This window comes from Nerophis lumbriciformis, linkage group LG11, assembly GCF_033978685.3.
Source record: "Nerophis lumbriciformis linkage group LG11, RoL_Nlum_v2.1, whole genome shotgun sequence".
Classification (NCBI taxonomy): Eukaryota; Metazoa; Chordata; class Actinopteri; order Syngnathiformes; family Syngnathidae; genus Nerophis; species Nerophis lumbriciformis.
Window position 1 is genome coordinate 9,986,925 of NC_084558.2, and position 23,036 is coordinate 10,009,960.

The window sequence follows — 23,036 nt, forward strand, 5'->3', positions numbered from 1 at the left end:
AGATGACAAGTGTGAAGTGATTACACGTGCATGAATTCAATAACAATCCAGGAGTCCTTCAAGTAATTATAGAAACAAAAACAGCTGACTGCAGGTCTTCAGTTTGAATGGGCATAGTCAAGTCAAAATATGATCTTATGGCAATAATCAGGATTGATTTTGGATCAGCGCTAATTTGCACCCCTTCATAGATACCCATTTATTATAGGTAGGGATGGGTTTGTTTACATTTTAACCGTTACCAATGCCAAATTGGTACTCTACCTAAAAAATGTAAGGTATGCACATTTTTGTGAAAAAAAACAAAACAAAAACCAAGCCCAATGCCTTTTAATTTTTATAGAATTTTGTGACATTCAAAATGAACAGACTAGTATTTTAAAAACTCCAACTATATAAATTAAATGATAACTAAGTAATAGATTGAAATATATGAACTACAATCTACAACACATTTTCATAATTATTGCTGCATACAGAACATAGAGAACGTGCAAAAACTCGAAGTGTAATGTTTGATACTTATAATTCCGGGTATCCCTGAATGCAACCTCACTTGCTGTAACTGTCATTGGTTCATAATGAGGAAGTGCTCTGTTGTTGTGGACAACACAGCGACAAAACAGTGATATGAGGGCTGCTGTTCAGGTCGGCAATAACGTTTAAAGTGCTTCTTTCAGGACGCTACTGTACATTACTTACAAGACATTACTTGTACAACATTACCTTCAACCACTTGATGCAGGTGGCTGAGTTTGCATTCATTTGCATACCTAATCATACCTCCAAGTGTTTTCATTAGGGGGCCAACAAAACAGGAGTTTGTTGTTGTTTTCTTGTGCACTTTAGACAAACCAATGTTACCGTACAATCAGTGGTGTGCCGTCAGGGCCAGCAAGGCCTTCTCTGCTGGCCTAACATAACCAGAAATCATGGTCATAATTAAAGATAAAAGTATTTTTTTAATTTACTTTCCCTAAATATCTAAAAGTATTCAAACTCTCTTCATGTCATATTATGCTCCTTCCAGCGTTGTTGTTTTATAGTTTAGAGTTTTTATCCAATCAGAATTCAGCTAGCTACCAAATGCATCATTTTTGTTTTCCATTTTTAAGCACCAGTTTGGGTACTGTTTAATCACTGAAGGGTTACATATCGGTCACAGGTTAATCAGGGATGTAAAAACGTTTCCCAGTGAGGGCCGCATGCGGAAAAATTAAATGCTGCGCGGAACACTTTGATACACATTGTTAATTTAAGATACCAAACCCAAAACAATGTACAATAAATGTAAGCTAATCTATTTAAAAAAAAAAAATCCACTTTGTGTCACATAGTGTACGGTATACCGGTATTAGTATAGTACCACAATACTAATGAATCATATTCGGTACTATACCGCCTCTGAAAAGTACCGGTCCGCCACCCTTCTGCGCCCCGGTCGTCGTCACGTCGTGTCATTGCTGGTTTACGAGCAAACGAGCATGTTCGGTAGCGCACAATAACGGAGTACATACAAACAGACACAGTGTGTAGACAGAAAAGGGACAACAGACGCATTTTGGCTTAAAAACTGACGATAAAGGTGAAGTTATAACACTGAAACGCCCTCAAGAAGGGGTGCTTTAAGACATGGCTAGCCAGCTAGCGGCTAACGTCCTGCACCAGTCGGCAGTGTTTTAGCGACTTCTAAATCACTAATCCTCGTCTCCATGGCGACAAATAAAGTAAGTTTCTTACAAGTATCATCCCTGCAGGACGAGGAATAGCCAAACCTGCTTCACTTCTTCACCGGCGTCAAAATGTAAACAAACGCCATTGGTGGATCTACACCTGACATCCACTGTAATGATACCAAGTACAACAGCGTATTTAGTCGATACTACTATGATTATGATATTTTTTAGCATCACATCATCTTCTTTCGTTTAAAAAAAATGTATATTATGTTTATAAACTCAGGAAATATGTCCCTGGACACATGAGGACTTTGAATATGACCAATGTATGATCCTGTAACGACTTGGTATCGGATTGATACCCAAATTTGTGGTATCATCCAAAACTAATGTAAAGTATCAAACGATAGAAGAATAAGTGATTATTACATTTGAACAGAAGTGTAGATAGAAAATGTTAAAAGAGAAAGTAAGCAGATATTAACAGTAAATGAACAAGTAGATAATTATAAATAAATATAAATGGGTTATACTTGTATAGTGCTTTTCTACCTTCAAGGTACTCTAAGCGCTTTGACAGTATTTCCACATTCACCCATTCACACACTGATGGCGGGAGCTGCCATGCAAGGCACTAACCAGCAGCCATCAGGAGCAAGGGGTGAAGTGTCTTGCCCAAGGACACAACGGACGTGATTAGGATGGTAGAAGGTGGGGATTGAACCCCAGTAACCAGCAACACTCCGATTGCTGGCACGGCCACTCTACCAACTTCGCCACGATTAATTTTCTACCACTTGTCCTTAATAATTTTGGACAAAATAATAGAATGAAAAATGACACATTATGTTACTGCATACGTCAGCAGACTAAATTAGGAGTCTTTGTTTGCTTACTTACTAATAAAATACAAGTTGTCTAGAATGTTCACAATTTTATTTAAGGACTAAATTGTAATAAGAAACATATGTTGAATATACCTTAAGATTTTTTGTTAAAATAAAGCCAATAATGTAATTTTTTGTGGTCCCCTTTATTTAGAGAAGTATCGAAACGTACCGAAAAGTATCGAAATAATTTTGGTACCGGTAGCAATACGAAAATATTGGTATCGGGAAAACACCAGGTTCACATAGTAACAAATTAGTATTATATCTAATCTAACCTTTTTGAGATATCTAATTTCTTCTTGATATTATTATTTACTAATACTATTATTCCGCCAACTAAAATATTTTCATGGGCTTGAACACACACAAAATGTAACCATATCTTGCAAGAAATGTGTACATTTCGGATTAATTTGCTGGAATATAAAGACAATATAACATACATCCATAAACGTGGATGCATATGCAAAAGTGCAATATATTTATCTGTACAGTAATCCATTTATTTATATCTGCACCTCATTGCTCTTTTATCCTGCACTACAACGAGCTAATGCAACGAAATTTCATTCGTATCTGTACTGTAAAGTTCAAATATGAATGAAAATAAAAGGAAGTCTAACACATCATCATGACACAACACTCTGAAATCATCAAAGGCCATATGGAGTAAGAGGGATTTAGGCCAGATCCAATTTTTCTTTGTTTTTGCATGTAAAGGTCTAACCTGGGATGTCTTTTTTTGTCAGTATAATGTGTCCTGGGCCAATACAAAATAAGCTGCTGGCCACAAATGATCCCCGGGCCGCACTTTTGGACAGTGCCCCCTTTTAGTGTATTTGTCGAAAAAATAATAGCAGAGGCCACACAGTATGGCTTCATGTTTTGCCATTTTGTTTTAACTTATGTGTGAAATGTTTTTTGGAGTCGAGGAATTACATTCATGTCTTAATGCCAACCAAGGGATTAAAAGCCATTTTCGTCCACGAAGAAAAAGTTTGGGACGCACATTTCTTTACAAACTACAAAAACTACCACAATGCGTGTTAGTGGTTTATTTGCAGGTCTGTGTAAAAAGGAAAGGTTTAAAAACAGTTTTTGAGAAAGGTGTCATTTTGGTCTCTGGGTGACATTCAATACAAGGTGCATGTGCCGCGAAGGGTAACAAGATTGGATTTCCTGTGACCTGCAGCGACACATTACTCCCATAACTGTAATTCTCAAGTATGGTATGTTCTAAGTCTTTAAATATGGAGCATTTTGCTAATGGTTCCTGACTGGAATGCAAAAACAATGTTGTGAGAACAGATGCTTTTGGTAAATATTGCAAGAGCCCCTGTCACGCGTGCAGTGTTCTGTAAAGTGTGAAATGCATCGACACGAAAGTTGACGTTTTCCTGCTTCCGACGTAGCAGCAGATCGATAATATCAGAGGCAGGATGGCGTCTGTATCTGAAGGCATGTCTGGCAATGATGGCATCGGCATATTGAACGCCAGAAAGTCCCTCGGTAGAAGTAATTGTTGCTGTCAGACAAGCATTGTGGTTTTCTTTTAATGTTACACAACAAACTGGCGCCAATGTCTTTACGCGTCTCATCATCTGAATGTAGCATTTCAGGTCAGTGTATGAAAAGGCACACATTACGATGATATAATGTTTCACCAGGTTCTGTGGGAAAAGTTCACAGCATATGTCGTATTGTACTGAATAAAAGTCTTTTGATCAGGGTATGTCGGATCGGTGTACGATATTCTCTCACATGGTCGCTGGTTCCTTTCTGAATAACCCTGCAGATTGCATTTAGTTTTGGAATAATGACATTTTGTTATGCATTATGTCACAAAAACTGCTCAATCATGTCCTTACTTAATTTTTTTTCTAGGGTTTGTAGGGTTTTATGCTGCCGATTCCGATCATCCATTGAGATTGGCTGATACCAATATCGATACGATCACATGTATTAACTGATTTTTCAATGTACAGTATTCACGGTGAGTAATATCAACTCAATATTTAAATGACTTCCTTGTTTTCTTTTCTTACATACAAATGTTTGCGCAACACAAAGTCATTAGTGCACAATAACTATCGACTCGTCATTTAAATCATTAGTTTTTTCCCCCCTCAAAATTCTCCTGTATCCAGGGAATTAATACAAAAAAAACATAAAAAGATTTTGAGAAAATAAAAATATCAACCAAACTCTTGAATGTGTCATATACTGATAGTACCCTTGGTATCGACATCACCGATTTATGGATCGATCCCCCCTCCTCTTACGTGTCGTGTACTGACTGTAACAATGCGAAAACACTAACAGTTGTTATATTATCATGTCTCTCGACTTTTATTAATTTACTTGTTAATTTCTCGTTAATAATTGCTTATTTTCTGCTAGACTTCTTAATGTTTACTAAGCACTCATTTCTTGCCGTTTTTTAAATATTGTTTATTGGTTAGCTTAGCCATTAGCATGCCTGCTCCTGGCTTGCACTCGGTGTGTAACATGTCGTCCTCCACTGATAATGGTACCTGATAATGATATTTACAATACTAAAAAATGCAGTTTATTTGCTGCAATGGAGGTGATTATTACTAGGGAGTGGCTCCACACAATGTACGGACATACATAATTGCTGCTAGCCGCTTGTCAGCCGCAGGACTAAAAGTAAATACAGTGTCAGCCAGAGGCGATTGGTGTTTAAGATTGGCATTAAAAGCCATAAATCGGCACTGGCAGTCAAATACTATTTTATGAAAATCGGTGGCCGATCAATCAGCACATCTCTACTAAAGACATGATTTAAAAATGTTGTCTTGCTTGTTCCACCCCCACAAAAACAGGTCTTATACAACGCATCCGCATCAATTTTTCCGTATTTTGTTATGTCACAGCCTTATTTCAAAATGGAATAAATTAATTTTTGTCCTCAAAATTTTACACACAATACCCCATAATGACAATATGATTTTTTTTTTTATTTTTTTATTTTTGAAAGATTATTTATTATAAATGTAAAACTTAGAAATCACAAGTACAAAAGTATTCACAGCCTTTACTCAATACTTTGTTGGTGCACCTTTGGCAGCCATTGCAGCCTCAAGAACAAGGTTTGATCATATTACGCCTATACTGGCTCACCTGCACTGGCTTCCTGTGCACTTAAGATGCGACTTTAAGGTTTTACTACTTACGTATAAAATACTACACGGTCTAGCTCCATCCTATCTTGCTGATTGTATTGTACCATATGTCCCGGCAAGAAATCTGCGTTGAAAGAACTCTGGTTTATTAGTGATTCCCAGAGCCCAAAAAAAGTCTGCGGGCTATAGAGCGTTTTCTATTCGGGCTCCAGTACTATGGAATTCCCTCCCAGTAACAGTTAGAGATGCTACCTCAGTAGAAGCATTTAAGTCCAATCTTAAAACTCATTTGTTTACTATAGCCTTTAAATAGACCCCCTTTTTTTTAGACCAGTTGATCTGCCGTTTCTTTTCTTTTCTCCTTTGATCCTCTCTATCCCTTGTGGAGGGGGAGACACACAGTGAAGTGCTGGCTTTTCAGAGTCAGGACCCGGGGTGGACCACTCGCCTGTGTATCGGTTGGGAACATCTCTGCGCTGCTGACCCGTCTCCGCTCGGGATGGTTTCCTGCTGGGAGCTATAGCCTTGAATGCCAGATCTCCACGGGTTTTAAAAATAGTTTTTGGGATGTTTAGAAGACCCTGGCCTGAAGAACGGAGGCTGCGCCCTGAAGAGTAGGGGCTTAGCAAGTCAGTGATGTACTGAGCGGCTCCACCATGCAATGCACGGAATGTCAGGACTAAAATCTTAAACTCAATGCGGAATTTAACTGGAAGCCAATGAAGACTGGATACAACGGGGGTGCATATGGGCTGTTCTGGGTGCACCAGTCAAAAGTCTGGCAGCCGCATTTTGTACAGTGTTAAGTCTCCTGAGCGTTGAGTTGTTGAAAAGAGTGTACATATTACAACTAATCCTCTTAGCAAAACACTTCAAGTTAGTTGTACTTTCTGAGGAAACAATTGGTGCAGTTCCAAAAACACCATGAAGAACACAATGAACTTAGACTTTGTCTTAGTGTTTTAACAAAGCCTTTAACTTCAAGCACTTCCTGTTTAGCATTCTCATGGTGGCAGTTCATCATTCAAGACTTGTTTGGAAAAGCAACCGAGTGTTTCCGCAAACCGCCACACTGGTGACATCCGCAACTGCCACAACACGTTCATTTATCCTCATTCAAATATTACAATGATAAAATTATCAAAACAATTGTCAAAAAAATGACACCATAATAGCTTAATTAATGGTAACATAACTACAAACTTAACCAGTGTGAACATGGTAAATTTAAGCATGAAAATAAATAGAACAAACAACAAATTTAGAAAGACATTTTTAAAATCGAGTCCAGTGTGCACATTGTGCCATCAACCAATTTGGAGCGCTGCACAAAACTCTAACTACTACAAAGATAACGGTCAAGTTGGCTTAAGTCTTTGCATCTTACCCTTTCGTTACTTTATCCGTTGAGTAGATAATTTGCAATTAAAGAAGGTATTGTGTGTCGCTACAGCATTTGTCTGCCGCCAACCACAACAGGAGCAGCTGATTGCTTGCACCTGTGCTGATTGGAGTAGCGATAGCTAATCCAGAAGGCGCTTAAAGTCAGCTGACACGTCATCTTAAACAGTGTAATGTGTGACGTGAGTTACACTTGAATTGCTATTGTGACATCCTGTGGACACATTTAGAACAGCAGTTTAAAAATTTCATTTGTTGCACAGTGGCCTTGTGGTTAGAGTGTCCGCTCTGAGATCGGTAGGTCGTGAGTTCAAACCCCGGCCGAGTCATACCAAAGACTATAAAAATGGGACCCATTACCTCTCTGCTTGACACTCAGCATCAAGGGTTGGAATTGTGGGTTAAATCACCAAAAATGATTCCCGGGCGTTGCCACCGCTGCTGCTCACTGCTCCCTTCACCTCCCGGGGGGTGATCAAGGGTGATGGATCAAATGCAGAGAATATTTTCACCACACCTAGTGTGTGTGTGACAATCATTGGTACTTTAACTTAACTTTTAAATTGTTATACTTAGCAAACTCATCTTGCGGGCCGGATTAAACCTGTTCGCGGGCCTGATACGGCCCGAGGACCGTACATTTGAGACCCCTGTCATAGACTGTTCAGTGTTAATTTATTTTACATCATCATTACTGTAGTGTTAGTTTCTTTAGATTACTACAACACTGTACTGTTTTTTACAGTAAGTTGAAAAATCACAATAACAAACATATATTGTGCAGCTTTTGTGGCATAACAACACTTCCTAGATAGAAACATTTGGGGAAAATACTCCCTATATCTCAACCCGAGTGACATCCTTTCAGACCAAGGTGTGTAATTAGCTGCGTATGTGTGGGTGTAACCCTCTTGTGCAGCCTGTGACTCCACCCACCAGATGCTCTATAAAAAAAGTTGGAGGCAGTCAGTCACAGCAGTTCTGTTAATGGATTAAGGTGAATAATAGAACCAAGATTTTGTCCTCCAACTTGGACAAAACGGGGAGCAAGATGCCCAGCAAAGATCAACGCTTTGTGTTTACTGCTCGAGTCATTGGAGCTGTTCACAGGGACACTCCAAAACTCAAGGTTAGTATATCAGGCTGCAATACTGTAATTTCTGACACTTTTTATTCAAGTAATTGTGATATACTTGGTGTATCTTTGCAGATGTTCATGATATCTGTGCTGTGGTCAGATGAGACTGAAGTGATTGTCTACAGGTCTTATAAGGATTTTAGAACATTTCATGTAAGTTTTAAATGTGGGAAAACAACATGTTATTACTATTTCTATTTATAGTTTTTTAAAAGTTGAATTTGTTTTTTGTACAGAAACAGCTGAAAAAGAAGTTCTCCTTCATTAGTCCCGGTGACAAAATGATACCCAAATTTAGAGGTAAGATTGTTTTTTCCGCCATCCAGATAAACAGGACGGACTAGCTCAATAGTGAAAAATATGACAAATTTTCATGCTTCTAATGAGAAATAGGTACTGTTATTAAAAAGCTTGAAGAAGGGTTCACTTAAGATTGGAAAATGTACTCAAGGACCTTCTGTTTGTAATGTATCTTTTGTTTCTATAATGTGATTTTTTTTTCCCATCCATGCATATGAATCTGTATCTGTATTTTATTTAGTTTTTTGCAAAAAAAATGTTTTGCTCATACAAAGGTGACTTTTGTTTATTCTTGCTAAGACAACCATTTGTTTTCCTTTATACAAAACTGTATTAATACTTTTAGATTTTTTTTTATAAATGAACAGAAAATGCTCTCTCTCTCTCTATATATATATATATATATATATATATATATATATAAATGTTTGTACATATTTTTGTGTGCAGTTTTTAACCAGGAAAACAAAAAAAATCCCTTCATTCTATATGTATTTGAGTTTTTTTATGTTTATATTTTTGCTCACAAACCCACAAAAATAATTTAGAATGATATGAATGAGATATTTTACCCCCTTTTTTTTAACTCCGAAAAGGAAAGAAAAGCTGTAACCTAACATTAGCTAAAATTTACCACAGTAACGAATGAATAACACGAGAACTTGTAGTTGAACATGTTTTTTCTGACACTCTTAGAGAGTCTTCAAGCGCCCTCCAAGTCTAAATCGGTGTTTTGTCTTAAAGCAACATGCCTGACGTACAAATGCATTCACTTTAAAATGTCAATGTCCTTCCCGCTTCTTATCAAATGAATCTCTTATCTTCAGGTGATGCTGAGAAGAGCAACCTCCAAGAGAGAGCATCGCGGCTATCTGCACAGTGCATGAAGGCCTTAGATACCTACTGCAACAAGCTGCTGATAAGCGACCCAATGGTGACCCTGAGTGCAGAGGTCAAGCAGTTTTTCACATCAAATGACCAAGACATGGACCAGGACTTCACCAAGAACAGGTAGGCATCTCTTTGGGAATGTGATGTCGGGTTTTGAGATTGACTCTGATGGAGAGACTATATCTGTTTATCACTCAGCCTCATAATGCTGCTGTCAGAAGGTGGAGCAAGTGGAGGAGGGTCCGAAGGAGGCGGTGTAAGAGTCATCTGCCCATTGGTCTCACAGACGTACCGTTCTGTTTCCGCCTACGAGACCAAAGACACCAAGAACCATCCCTTTAAAGTAGCCCTGGATGAAAAAGTGGAGGTGCTGATCAAGGACCCTGCTGGTCAGTCCAATACTGTACACGCGTTCCTTTTGCCGTTTGCTTTATTATGTTCATTACCCAACAAACTAAAAAAACATCAATCTTTGGTGGGGGTAACTCGAAGAACACCATTAGATTTCAGACCTCCACTGAGGCTAAACAATCCTACTGTACCTTCATAGATGCCTACTGTATTCCCTGCCTATGAGTGGAAATGCTCATTAAAGGATTGCATCCTTTCTAGACTAATAAAGGGAAATCATCACAACAAACCACAACCTTGCGAATCAAACAGCCTGACTGATCATGTTTATCTTCATTCAGGTTGGTGGTTGGTGGAGAATGAGGAAAAGTGTATGGCATGGTTCCCAGCTCCCTACCTGGAGAAAGAGGACAATGAGACCGGATTCCATTTGGGAGGTGTGCCACTTTCTGTCTTACTTTACGTGAGTCAGTTGATATACCATGTAGTGTTTTACAAAGTGCATCACGCCCTCTTCTGTGGACTGTGACAGTGTTCAGACGTAGCAAAATATGAACCAACCTCAAAAAGAATAACAAAAGCAATTAGTCTTAATTAACGAGGACAATTTGTATGGTTGCTAGAGGTGAGGAAATAATAGCAAGCATAGCAAGAATATTTTCTTTGCTATGTCTATGTCTTTCTTTGTGTCTCTTATCCCTACAGCTAAGTTCTTTTTTGTTGTGAGACAAATTTGCTGAGCTTGTTTCTGTCTGTTTTGACCTAAAGGTGCTCTCTACTGTGCTGTAAGGAGTTATTCCGCCAAGAAGGATGACGAGGTGTCCGTGCCTATTGGTTCTGTGGTGGAGGTTCTAAAGATGTCGGACGATGGCTGGTGGTTTGTCAGGTAAACCCAGTTTTCCGCCTTTCATACAAACCTGCTGCTACACAAGAAAACATTATCTCTGAATGGCACAGAAATCATGTAGTCACACTCATAGAGAGTTTAAAAAAAAGCAGTGTGGTAGTTTTGTGAAGACCTCTAGTAGCTGATGTTGTGGTTGAGAATCAACTCTGCTGAAGGCAGAAGAGTAGTGCACTATATTTGCCTGAAGTCAATAATCTGTTCCGCACAATATAATGATGAACAATCAATTATGTCCATTGTTTATCTACCCATATATTTTCCTGGGAACCTGGGTTCTGTGCAGTGGACATGTTTGTTTTATAACAATTGGGAAATGTGTCATGTAATGTAATTTGTATAACAGACCAAAAACGGATGCTGATTCTGAAGAGAATATGCAAATAATCTAACATTTCCAGTGTTAGTTTGAGTTGACTGCTTCCATTACGCAGGGTGTGGGCTGTCATTATATACTCGTCAGAGAAGCGCTCACGTGCATTGGGCTATGGAGCATGTACTGAACTAGAGCAAGGATCAGACGCAGTGCAATCGGCCTAAAATGGTCACGCCTTAACATTTTTTGGCCCTTGTTTCGCAGCAGATACAACGTTATTAGAGGAAAGAGCAGGAAAAGAAGATTTATTGTAAGTTTGACTTGTTTGAACTGGCTACCAAATTGTCTCCAGTTCAATAGATCGGAGCAAAAAGCTTAGAATAGTTTTACCAAAAACAAGAGAAAACACTTTTTGTGTAGATCCACACAAAAACCCCCCACAACATGTTTCATGGAAATGCACACAAACAAAAACAATGCATAAAGTGTGTTAAAATGTAAAAGAGAAGAAAATATGTCATTTGAAGAGCCAAATAAACTTAATGTTGAACCACTTCATGTTGTTTGTTTAGATTCAATGGCAAGGTAGGCTACGTCCCGTCCATGTACCTGAAGCCCAACTGCAGCCCCCGCACTGGACTTGACAGCCTGCAGAGGAAGCTGCATGGCTCCGCCCTCAACCTGTCTTCTTCTTCCCCTACGTCTTCTTCATCCGCCCAGCTCATTAAGCAGCCCAGAGCTCTGCCTAGCGAGCGTGGCTATCTGTCCAAATACCAACCCGTAGAGACGCAAACCCACGCCGCCCGGCCTGCCCAAGCCGAGGTCAACGTGAACGCCGCCCTCTTAAAAAACCGACCTCGCAGCATCAGCAACTCAAGCATAGAATCCAGCTTAGCCTCTATCAACAACTATTCTTCACGTTTAAGAGAGGACACCTCAGTACCCCATCCGAGAAACCAACGCCGCAGCTCCAGTGCAAGTTATGTGAGCTCTGTGAGTTCCGGCAGCTCTGAGAGTTTTACAAGCTGCACTTCAAGCGGCAGCGACACAGCAAGTCTGATTGCTCCTTCGATTCCACCCAGACCCAAGAAAGAGGAGATCCTGAACCGGTGCACGTCCGTGACCCGTCAAGCAGCTATGAACACTCAACCCCGCCTCCAGCTGCAGCGTGGAACATACAATGAAACTCGCTTATGAGGACATATTCCAAATACTGAACAATACATCTCGTCATACTCTCACTTTATTATTTCTTATTTACAACTTTGTCACCTCCTTTGCTTAGGTCAGGCGTGGTTTGCTAATGGAATCACCCGACTGAGTAAATGAGAACATCTGCTTGTATTTAATGGCATGGTTTGACTATTTCACATGTGCAATGTCGCTTCAATGAAGCACCTTGTAGGTAGAAAATTGTTTGCACTGACATCATTAGCATTGGTTTCATTTTATAAGCCTATATGCAAAAATAATGAGCTTATGATTGTGAGTTTCATAATGTGTCACATAACTGAATAAAATTTGCACTTGAAAACGAAAAGTTCAAAACTGTTTCTGTTTTGATGAGGCTATTTTTGGCACCAATGATCTCTCATTCAAACATGGCCCCCCGTCAAGAACTCTGTTTTTCTTACCAGTCACACAATTTCTGGCCTTCGCAATAATAGTGCTATGCGTCACTTCCGGTCCAACTGCACTAACAAAATTAATGGTCTCCAAAAAATGGCTTACATTTTATTTAATGTGGATTAATGCTCCTATTAAGTGAAAGTGTTGCGATCAGTGATAAGCTTTAATGTGTAGCTCGCCTGCATGGTAAATTACTAGCGGTGCTCCAAAAATCAATTGACATTCAAATCCCAATTCTTATTCATTTATATTCTAAATCGATTCATAATTTGAGAATCAATTTTTACTTTTTGAAAAATGTAAAAAAAAAAAAAATTAATCAATTCCTGGATTAAAAACATTAAACAACTATTATTGTTAATATTGTTATTATCATTATTTTGTTGCTTTCATACATTTTTGTTTTTTGTTTGTTTCAGTACAGTAGTATCTCGATTTACGAACCCCTCTCTTTGTGAAATTTTCGACTTAAGAGCTTTTAGATCAAGCCAAATATGCCTCTGTGCGCGAACCGTGTCTCTGTCTACTAACGTTTTGTTAATTTTGCTAACTTCATCGGGCTTGAAAGTGTGACGTGGATACGCAATGCATTGTGGGTCTTGCTGGCTTCTGAATAAATAGCTAATTTACATGGCTATTTACACACCCCACTCTATGTATTTATTTTAGTGTGCCTTTTCTTTGGCCCACCCCTACAATGTTATTCATTTTCTCTTCCTACAGTAAATTAAAAACAGCGTCTATCTAGATCTTGACATAAGACCAATGACTTGTGTGTTGTTTGGGAACAGTTGGTAATAGTTATTATGTGCACTAACTCAACTCACCTTAATGTGTGTTCTTAAATATGTTCTACGGCTTCCATGTCTAGAGCAGTTTTGATTTGGGCTCACAAAGTAATCAACTAAAAATTAATGTTCGGGCATTGTTTTATCCACACACAAAAATGTGTCTAAATGTGGCCAAGTAGACACATTGTGGGTTTCCTGTACGTCATCTTCATCACTAACATACAAATCTGAGGAAGAGAATTCCTCTGCCATCTTCCACAAGTGTTTTTTCCTGTGTTGAAAAGTCTCCATTAGAGAAAATATTGTGGTGTTTATTTATCATTATTATTGTTTCACTGTCTTTTTATTTGTTTCCTGTGTTTTCCCCCCTCATTTTGTACATGGTACGCAATTTAAAAGAAATGTTAAAAAGACAGACAAAGGGCATGTTTCTAGTTTGTGTTTATTATAATAAACCAGTGTTTTTCAACCTTTTTTTCATTAATAAAGTCCAGAGGCACACCACCAGCAGAATACTTAAAAAAAAAAATTAAACTCAGCAGCCGATATTGACAGTGAAAAGTCGTTCTCGCAGTTGTTGGATATGAATTCAAATCATAACCAACCAGGCATCAATATAGCTCTTATCTCAAAGTGGGTGTACTGTCACGACCTGTCACATCACGCCCTGACTTATTTGGAGTTTTTTGGTGTTTTCCTGTGTGCAGTGTTATTCGTACTGCTATTTTGGTGGCATTTCCTGTTTTGTTGGTATTTTCCTGTAGAAGTTTAATGTCTTCCTTAAACGCTATTCCCCGCACCCGCTTTGTTTTAGCAATGAAGACTATTTAAGTTGTGCTGATGCTATCCTTATTTGTGTGGACATTGATGATTGTCATGTCACGTACGGATGTGGACGGCGTCTCTGCTCCACACACTGTAAGTCTTTGCTGTCGTCAAGCATTGTGTCTGTTTACTTTGTAGCCAGTTCAGTTTTAGTTTCATTCTGCATAGCCTTCCCTTAGCTTCAATGCCTTTTGTTTATTTTTGGTTTAAAAATTAGATACCTTTTTACCTGCACGCTGCCTCCCGTTGTCGGCTGCATATTGTGATCATGACAAACCGTGTTCCCGACATCTACAGAGCAATTAGCTACCTGCTGCCACCTACTGATATGGAAGAGTATAACATGGTTAGTCTGCCGAGCTCTAGACAGCACAGACACTCAACAACGGCACATTATTTGCAGATTATAATTACTGGTTTGCAAAAAAGATTTTTAGACTTAGACTTAGACAAACTTTAATGATCCGCAAGGGAAAATTTTCCACATAGTAGCTCAGTTACAAAGGATGGAAAGGATAAGGATGGAAAGGATCGTGCACAGTAGGGCACAAAAATAAGTATAAAGTAGACTTAAAATGTACCAACTTTTAACTCAATTAGGTGAAATTAAATAATCTCCAACTGTCATGTCTGTGTAATCATGTTTTATTTTAGTCATGTTTTGTTTTGTTTAGTTATTGGACTATTTAGTTTCTGTTTACGCTCCATTGTTTTTGTCTCCATAGCAACCCATTAGTTTTCACCTGTCATGTCGCGCACCTGTTTTGAATCATGCACCTGTTGTTAATCATGTCTGTGTTATTTAAGGTTTTCATTTTCTGTTGTTCGTTCTGGTGTCAAATCCTTTCTAACCCTGCTATCCTCTCGTATCAAGCCCTGTTCACAGTCCCATGCCACAGTAAGTGTTTTTATTTCGTGTTCACAGTTTCTGCCTTTGTGCAAGTTTTGTTTTCATTCGCCAAGTTTTTAACCTCCGCCATTGTGCGCACCTTTTGTTTGCTTCTGTTTTGTAGTTTGTTAGTGTTTAAAATAAATCATGTACCCACCTTCAATCCATGTTCGATCCAAGTTCACTTGCATCTCGGGAAAACAATCACTCCATAGTCCACGTCTTGACACCAACGGCACCCCAGACTGTATCTCAGGACACATTAGTGTGCCGCGGCACAGTGGTTGAAAAACACTGTAATAAACAATCAAACTGAGCATTTTTTCTTTTGTTTTGTGGAAAGTTGGACAGTACGTTGTATATTTTTTTATAATGTAGCAAGCTACTTTTGCCGTGTAGCTTGTGGTGTAGCTTGCTAAAATTCTCTGGGGATAGCTTCCCCTGTAGCTTAGCTACATTTACTCGTGAGTAACTTGTAGCTTAGCTTACTACATTTTCCAAGTAGCTTGCCCATCACTGGTAAGCAGCCTGCTCTTGTTCAAATCTCTTGTTCAATGGATGTGCTGTTAATCAATTCCACCAATTTTACTTATTTACAGTTTGTCTCAGTACAGTCCCTTGATTTTTTTTTCCTTTGTTCGATCCATTTTAATCCAATGTGTTGCTCTCTCTCACAATACCGCTGGTTGAGTACAGCCATGTAAACCAAAGCTTTAGCCAGCAACAATGCATTGCAAAATCACAAGCCTTTTCGAGCCCTAATGAGTCCCAAAACGACAACAGACCAACGTGGAAAAGTTCAAAAACAAAAAGCCCATTTGCGAGGAGTACATCAATGGCGCTTGCAAGTATGGAAGAATGGACGAAACAGGCTTCATACCACAGCAAGTTGTTTGTTTTGCAAGTATTCTCATCCATCAGTGAGCACATTTTGCCACACGAGAACCTGGACAGCTTTCACTTTTCTTTGTTACAAGCAGCACAGCTAATTTGATTTCCCGTGGTCTCCATCCATCCATTTTCTACCGCTTGTCCCTTTCGGGGTCGCGGGGGGTGCTGGAGCCTATCTCAGCTGCATTCGGGCGGAAGGCGGGGTACACCCTGGACAAGTCGCAACCTCATCACACTGGCCAACACAGAAAGACAGACAACATTCACACTCACATTCACACACTAGGGCCAATTTGTTTTTTTTGTTTTTTTAAGTTTTGGCAATTAACCTATCCCCAGGTGCATGTCTTTGGAGCTTTCACTTTTCTTTTTTTTTTACAAGCGGCAAGGCTAATTTGACTTCCCATGGCCTGGGCCATAATTAGAATGGAATTATCTTCCTTGTTCTTTAGTGTCAGAATGAAAGTAAAAGGATGCGGAGAGTTAACTATAATTTTGCACCAAGTCTCGGAATTGCTTTTCAACCACATTTTTTTTTGTCCCAGTTATAACAATATTGGGAATATTCCTAGGAAAAAAAACATAAATGAGGCCTCATATTGCATGCGCTGGGGAGATCATTGCTACATAAACAACAGATTGTGTGTTCTTTACATACCTTTGTTCTTTAAACATAATTGTTGTCATGATCATGTTTTTCTGGGCAGCCAGCCCAGTCGTTAACATGCAAATACTGCTATTGTGTGGCAATAAGTTCTATTTCTGGTTCTGAGTGCGTTGTCACATTTTGCTGGTATTGTAAAGGAAAAGAGAAGTTGGCAGTAATAATCATGAGGAATTAAGTGTTGTGCAACATCATGCACGATGAAAGGATTTGTGTGCGACTTTAGAGGTATTTCATTTCACTAACACCCGGGGTCTCTGGATTCCATACAGATTCCACAAACATGCCACGCCTATTTATTGGCAACTTTCCATGGCACATGTAGTTGCTGTCAGAAGTTTACAGTGCATACATTAATCCTGGGGTGCTGAAGTTAGAATTTATTTTGGGTTTTTTCGAATTTACGTCATGTAACATTATTAGGCATGTTCAAAATAAACCAAACCATTGCCATTTACTCAGGTCGAAATTATTTACATAATAGTACCTTCTTTTTGTAAGATTTAGTTTCCAAAAATCTTTTCGCCAAAAGTTAGCCCCGATTTTTATATACAATCTTGTACACTTGCACACCTAACAAACTAGTTTGTTTGCCTGTGTATCATTCTGCAATCATGAATACCCAACCAAAGAATTCAACACTTCTGTGGTGACTCAGTCTTGTCGTGTTAAGTCAGATTCCTTCTGGACAACATGCCCAAGACCAAGGTTGAGCTCGTTACTTTCTATATCAACAAGAAGTATGTTTGGAAGCCAAGAATTGTACTGAAGTAATAGTGCCGATACTTCAGAGCAGGGATATTCAACTAAAATGTTTTGGGTTACACTTTTCCCTTCACTATTTGTATTTTGTATATTCCGAAGAATCAACGCTTTATTGAATTCAATAAAGCGCCTCCTCCAGATACGGCAGCGTCGGCGGCCATGTTGTCGCCACGGAAACAAGAACCACCTACAGTAGACATTGGATTTTGGTCTATTTATTTTGTCGGAGTACCAGGAACACTCTGCATGTTTTTTAAGCACCTTCTGCAAAAAAAATGTCAAAGATCATCTCTATGACAAAAATGTGCGTCCCTTGCAAGTTTTTTTTACTAAATTTGCGGGCCAACAGTTGAATAGCTTGCCAACTTGACACCTCAGAATTAGAAAAATTTTTTCAAAAGGGCTGCGTCGGGTATATATATATTAGGGCTGTCAATCGATTCAAATATTTAATTGCGATAATCGCATATAGTTCATAGGTAACTCAAGATTAATCACGATTATTCGCAGAAAGATATAATTTTCCTGCATTAATAGATGTACCCATGACAGATATTTTTAAGTTTTTAATACCATGACTGGACAATTAATTTGCTTTAATGAAATGTTTTTAAACAATATGCTTTTTAAAACAGCTCAACAGGAAAAGGATATAAACACGTTTTTAAAGAGAATTAAAAAAATACCGTTAGTGTCTTGCCAGATTTTCTATTTATACAGAATTTGTATTCCTGCTTTAGGAGCACTTGCATTTAGAGGCGAGGAGCTACACTTCCATGTTTAGATAGCAGTTTCACGCATTAATAACACAAAATGTGGATTGTTACGATCATATTTTGATTGTCAAAGATGTTAGGGGATATTTTTCCTACATGAATTAATGTTTCTGATATAGGTGGGTTGCCATCACGTGACCTAGAGGCACATCCAGGCACTTCTGGGTTTCAGGCGATGGTCTAAGCCCCATTAGGCTACTGTTTATTTACCTGAATCAGTGCAGATGTAGGCTTATTTTGAAAGGTTTGGAGGCAAATATAAAAGCGATCATGAATTTTTTTATTTTTAAATGGGATGCAGTGAATTTTATCTTTAAAAAATATATATTTTTAAAAGATGTAAACCATTTATCATTACCAAGAGGTTACTGCTACCTCACTTTACTTGGCACTTGCGGTATTTAGAGAAAAAAAGATTGGAGGTGCTTCATGTCTTTACATCTGAGGGGTCCACAAATTAAGCATAAATCCATGAAAGACAACGTTGGACTTATTCGTGCATCGGTAAGTACCATATTTGATTGACAAAACGAGTGTTGTGCTGCCATGACCATAACGCTAAGGAGAAAAGTTTGAAGTTGATTTCCTTCTCCAGGTATTAGTCTTATCTACAATTCATGTCTGCAGTTGTTTTTATGGTGTAAACAGTCTCATTATTTAGCTATATATGCAGAGGTGGATAGAGTAGCCAGAAATTGTACTCAAGTAAGAGTACTGTTACTTTAGAGTTTTATTACTCAATTAAAAGTAAGGAGTAGTCACCCAAATATTTACTTGAGTAAAAGTAAAAAGTATTTTCTGAAAAAACTACTGAAGTACTGAGTAACTGATGAGTAACCTGTTCGTTTAATGATGACGGCAACAAATAATGCACAAAAACATAAAAATAGCAATGAACAAATTCAGAGCCAGGATCTTTTAAGCAACTAAAACAATAATATATTAAATAATAATACATAAAATAAAATAAATGAAGGCAAATTGAGCCACAATAACTTAACAGCACCATAGGCTCAGTAGGCAGAGATTACAAAGGAAAATAACAAGTTAGCTTTTACGCAAACCATAAACTCTGATAGGTGTGGGCTGCACCTGGGAACACACTGTGCACTTCTGATTGGTGTTTGTATGCATGCGTGAGTGCGTGTGCAACTGTGCGTGTGTGTGTGTGTGTGTGTGTGTGTGTGTGTGTGTGTGTGTGTGTGTGTGTGTGTGTGTGTGTGTGTGTGTGTGTGTGTGTGTGTGTGTGTCTGTCTGTGAGGCTGCAGTGGGTTAATAAACGTCCCCACACGATGTACATTTGACAGTGATTCATAGCAGGGAAGCTAACATCAGCCTACGGTGACAGCCAAAATATCTACTAACGTTACTTACCGCGATGTGCTTCCTCAAATTTGACGTTGAGTTCATGTAAGCTGAAATGTCCACTTGTTTGGGGAGACACATATGACAACGCACTACATAACTGTTTTTTTTGGTTGTCTGAAGCGTGAACATCGATTTTGTGTGAGGCCAGGGGTGTTTGCGTTCGTTGTTGTCTCTGCCATTGTTGTTGTTGTTTGCCGCTGAAACTTTATGTGCAATTAATCATGTGACCGCCTGGCTCTGTTTGATTGGTGAAACGGAGTCAAACGTCACCAGGGACTGCATTTGATTGGTGAAACGCAGGCATGCGATAGATCCTACTTTGAAGGTCTGTCTGACAAACCAAAACAAACAAAGCGTGCATTAACAGATCGATAAAAATCAGTAGCGATAAAATATACTCAAGTAAAAGTAAAAGTATGTTGCGTTAAAACTACTCTTAGAAGTACAATTTATTCCAAAAGTTACTCAAGTAGATGTAACGGAGTAAATGTAGTGAGTTACTACCCACCTCTGCTGGAGCCTCTTGTCTTGTTTAATAGATGTCATCAGTGTTTGAACCTGATATCTTCTAACCTTCCCTATGTACTTATTAATAAAATATAATATTTAGCCTGTTAAACATTGCAGACTATCAATTAGAACAGGTTATAGAAGAATATACCATAGCGATGGTAATATTGTCAATCAATCAATCAATCAATCAATCTTTATTTATATAGCCCTAAATCACAAGTGTCTCAAAGGGCTGCACAAGCCACAACGACATCCTCGGTACAAAGCCCACATACGGGCAAGGAAAAACTCACCCCAGTGGGACGTCGATGTGAATGACTATGAGAAACCTTGGAGAGGACCGCATATGTGGGTAACCCCCCCCCTCTAGGGGAGACCGAAATTGTGTAGTGAAATGTAATTACCTGATATGGGCTGCAGAGGGCAGTGGGAGTATTAAACCTGCAGTATTAAACCTAGTCTCAGCAGTAGCAAAGAAGAAGACGGGTTTGTTCAAAGACAGTCCTTCTCTTTCATATCGCCGCTGCCATTACAATACACATAATTTCAATCCGGAAATCATTTATTTAGGTAGTATTCCGTCCTACGTGTCCGTGTAATAAACAAGGTGACAGATAGTTAACATGAAGATCCCAAGGAAAAGGATGAAAGAGTCCAGGCCTTTTATCTTTAAAACCTTTTAGTGTTTTTTCACAGAGAATACACTTTTCCTTTCTTATTGTCTAATTGGTCATTTCCTTCTTTGTTTTCTCTTTTCCTTGTTTTGGTTTTGGTTTTGTATAAAGAGACACAAAATATGTCAAATAAACACTACTAAGTAACTACATTTCCATACATGTTTGCTGCATGACATATTTTCCCCACATACAAACACAGCCCATGCAAGAGCATGTAAACAGTGCTCATAAACTTATGTAAACAGCTTTAACATTCAAAGCCACACATGAATAAGATTTACATATTAAATGGTTGCAAACAACAAGGGATAATATACATTAAATACTATTACTGAGAAAGAGGAGAGACAAAAACCATTGCACCCTCCCTTAGAGGAGTGAGCTAGCGTGAGCGCTAAGTAGCAACTAGCTTAACTTAGCAAGCTGTCGTCGCACAGTACTATTTCTACATTTACACGCCAACATAACGTCTACATGACACTCAAAAAACAGATACAGGACTTACAATGTTTCCAAGGCACTTCGTGGGAAGAAACAACAAACAGGAGCGCTGAAACACATAAATCCATCTCATGTGTAAACTAGTGAGCGTCTGACTGCCGCGCCGGAAACTAGAGGAGGGAGCAACTCGCCTTCAAAATAAAGCTCCCTTCTCATTACCTGATAATGCTACGTCACAGGTAGAAACGTCACAGAATAACAGAATTGCATGATCCTATTGTTAAACGGGATGTGAAGAGTAGCGTTATTATCGCGTTAACTTTGACAGTCCATCCATCCATCCATTTTCTACCGCTTGTCTCTATCGGGGAGGGTTGGCAAGTATGCCTAAAATGGAACCTTGAGGAACACTACTAGTATAACTAGATACGTTGAACAAATGACTACTGACTGCATCCGAAGTAAACGAGCCACTGCAAAATCTCAGTTACATAAATCAAACCACGGAAAAAAAAAAAAGTAACTCACAAAAAGGAGAGGACTTAGAGAGGTGCCTTGAGAAATGCCTCTCTGCAAATTTTGGACCACAGTCTTATGTTTTCTGGCAAGGTTAAATATCAATGCATGAGTCTACTAATGTGTATTCAGGGTTCTAAGTTTTTATACACACACACACACACACACACACACACACACACACACACACACACACACACACACACACACACACACACACACACACACACACACACACACAAACACACAACAGGAGCACTTAGTGTTTTTTAAGAAAAAATGTTTGTTTCCCATGTTTTAAACTGAACTCGGGGGCTGGTTGGTGTCATTCCCGGGCCGGACTTTGCCCCCATGCCACCAATGTCACGACCCGGCTTAGCCAACGCAGAGCAAAACATAAATAATAATAATAATAATAACAAAAAGCACACTCAAAAAGGATTGAGGAAAAATAACTAAGGATGCACACTTAAGGTGCGGAGAAACAGAAATTGCACACAGAAGATGTGGAGAAGTAACAGTAAACACCAAGGCTGGGACTGAGCCATAGCGAACAAGAAAGGTGAGTGAAGCCAACGCAGAGGAAATGGGTTATGGGCAGTGTTGGGACTAACGCGTTACAAAGTTATTTTACGTAATTTTTTATGTAGTATCGGCTAGAAACAGAAGATCTGAGTGTGTTTTATTGCAGTGCTGCGGTGTCTTCTTTCTGTGTCACAAGGAAAAGAAGAGGCATGCAGAGAAAAGGCGTGCTTTGTGTGGGTGGGGGCGGGTGAGGGCTCTCAGACCGTAGTCGAAGAGCGCAGGGAAGACGTTCCTCCAGGACCTATGCACTTCGGGGCTAACAACCTTCACTTTACCCGGAAGTGGGTCTTTACAGCTGAGGGTGAATGACGAGACCGGCGGTTTGTTGCAACTTTGTGACTTTATTGGACACAGCCATCCACCAAGCTAGAGCACCTGCACCACTCACTGTCGCCGGTCCCTCACCTCTCTCGCCCACTCACTCACTGACGTCACTCACCTCACATGCTGTCATATCTTAAAGGGCCACACACACACACACACACACACACACACACACACACACACACACACACACACACACACACACACACACACACACACACACACACACACACACACACACACACACATAACAACTAACAAGACATCATGGCGAAGCCAGAAGTCGAGTTTCTTAACATGGAGACATTCTCAATACTTTTCTTTTGTCGAGCACAAAAGAAAAGAACATTTTAGTTAAATGTAAGT

The 23,036-nt window shown here is 39.1% G+C and overlaps 1 protein-coding gene and 1 long non-coding RNA gene across 2 annotated transcripts in view; one reads left to right on the top strand and one right to left on the bottom strand.

The window, feature by feature from the left end:
• LOC133610800 (uncharacterized) overlaps positions 1-12,540 on the top strand; it is a 45,532-nt gene extending 32,992 nt beyond the window's left edge. The window contains exons 8-11 of the mRNA XM_061967443.2: positions 9,709-9,834; positions 10,138-10,233; positions 10,565-10,682; positions 11,589-12,540. Coding sequence (XP_061823427.1) covers positions 9,709-9,834; positions 10,138-10,233; positions 10,565-10,682; positions 11,589-12,213 — 965 coding nt within the window. The 3' untranslated portion in view covers positions 12,214-12,540. The remainder of the gene's footprint in view (positions 1-9,708; positions 9,835-10,137; positions 10,234-10,564; positions 10,683-11,588) is intronic.
• On the bottom strand, positions 9,902-21,344 carry LOC133610801 (uncharacterized). Its single transcript, XR_009815928.1, has 3 exons — positions 21,310-21,344; positions 10,255-10,357; positions 9,902-10,193 (listed from the first exon to the last, which is right to left on the bottom strand). It is a non-coding gene; the product is annotated as an uncharacterized lncRNA (long non-coding RNA).
• Between the last annotated feature and the right edge of the window lie 1,692 nt (positions 21,345-23,036).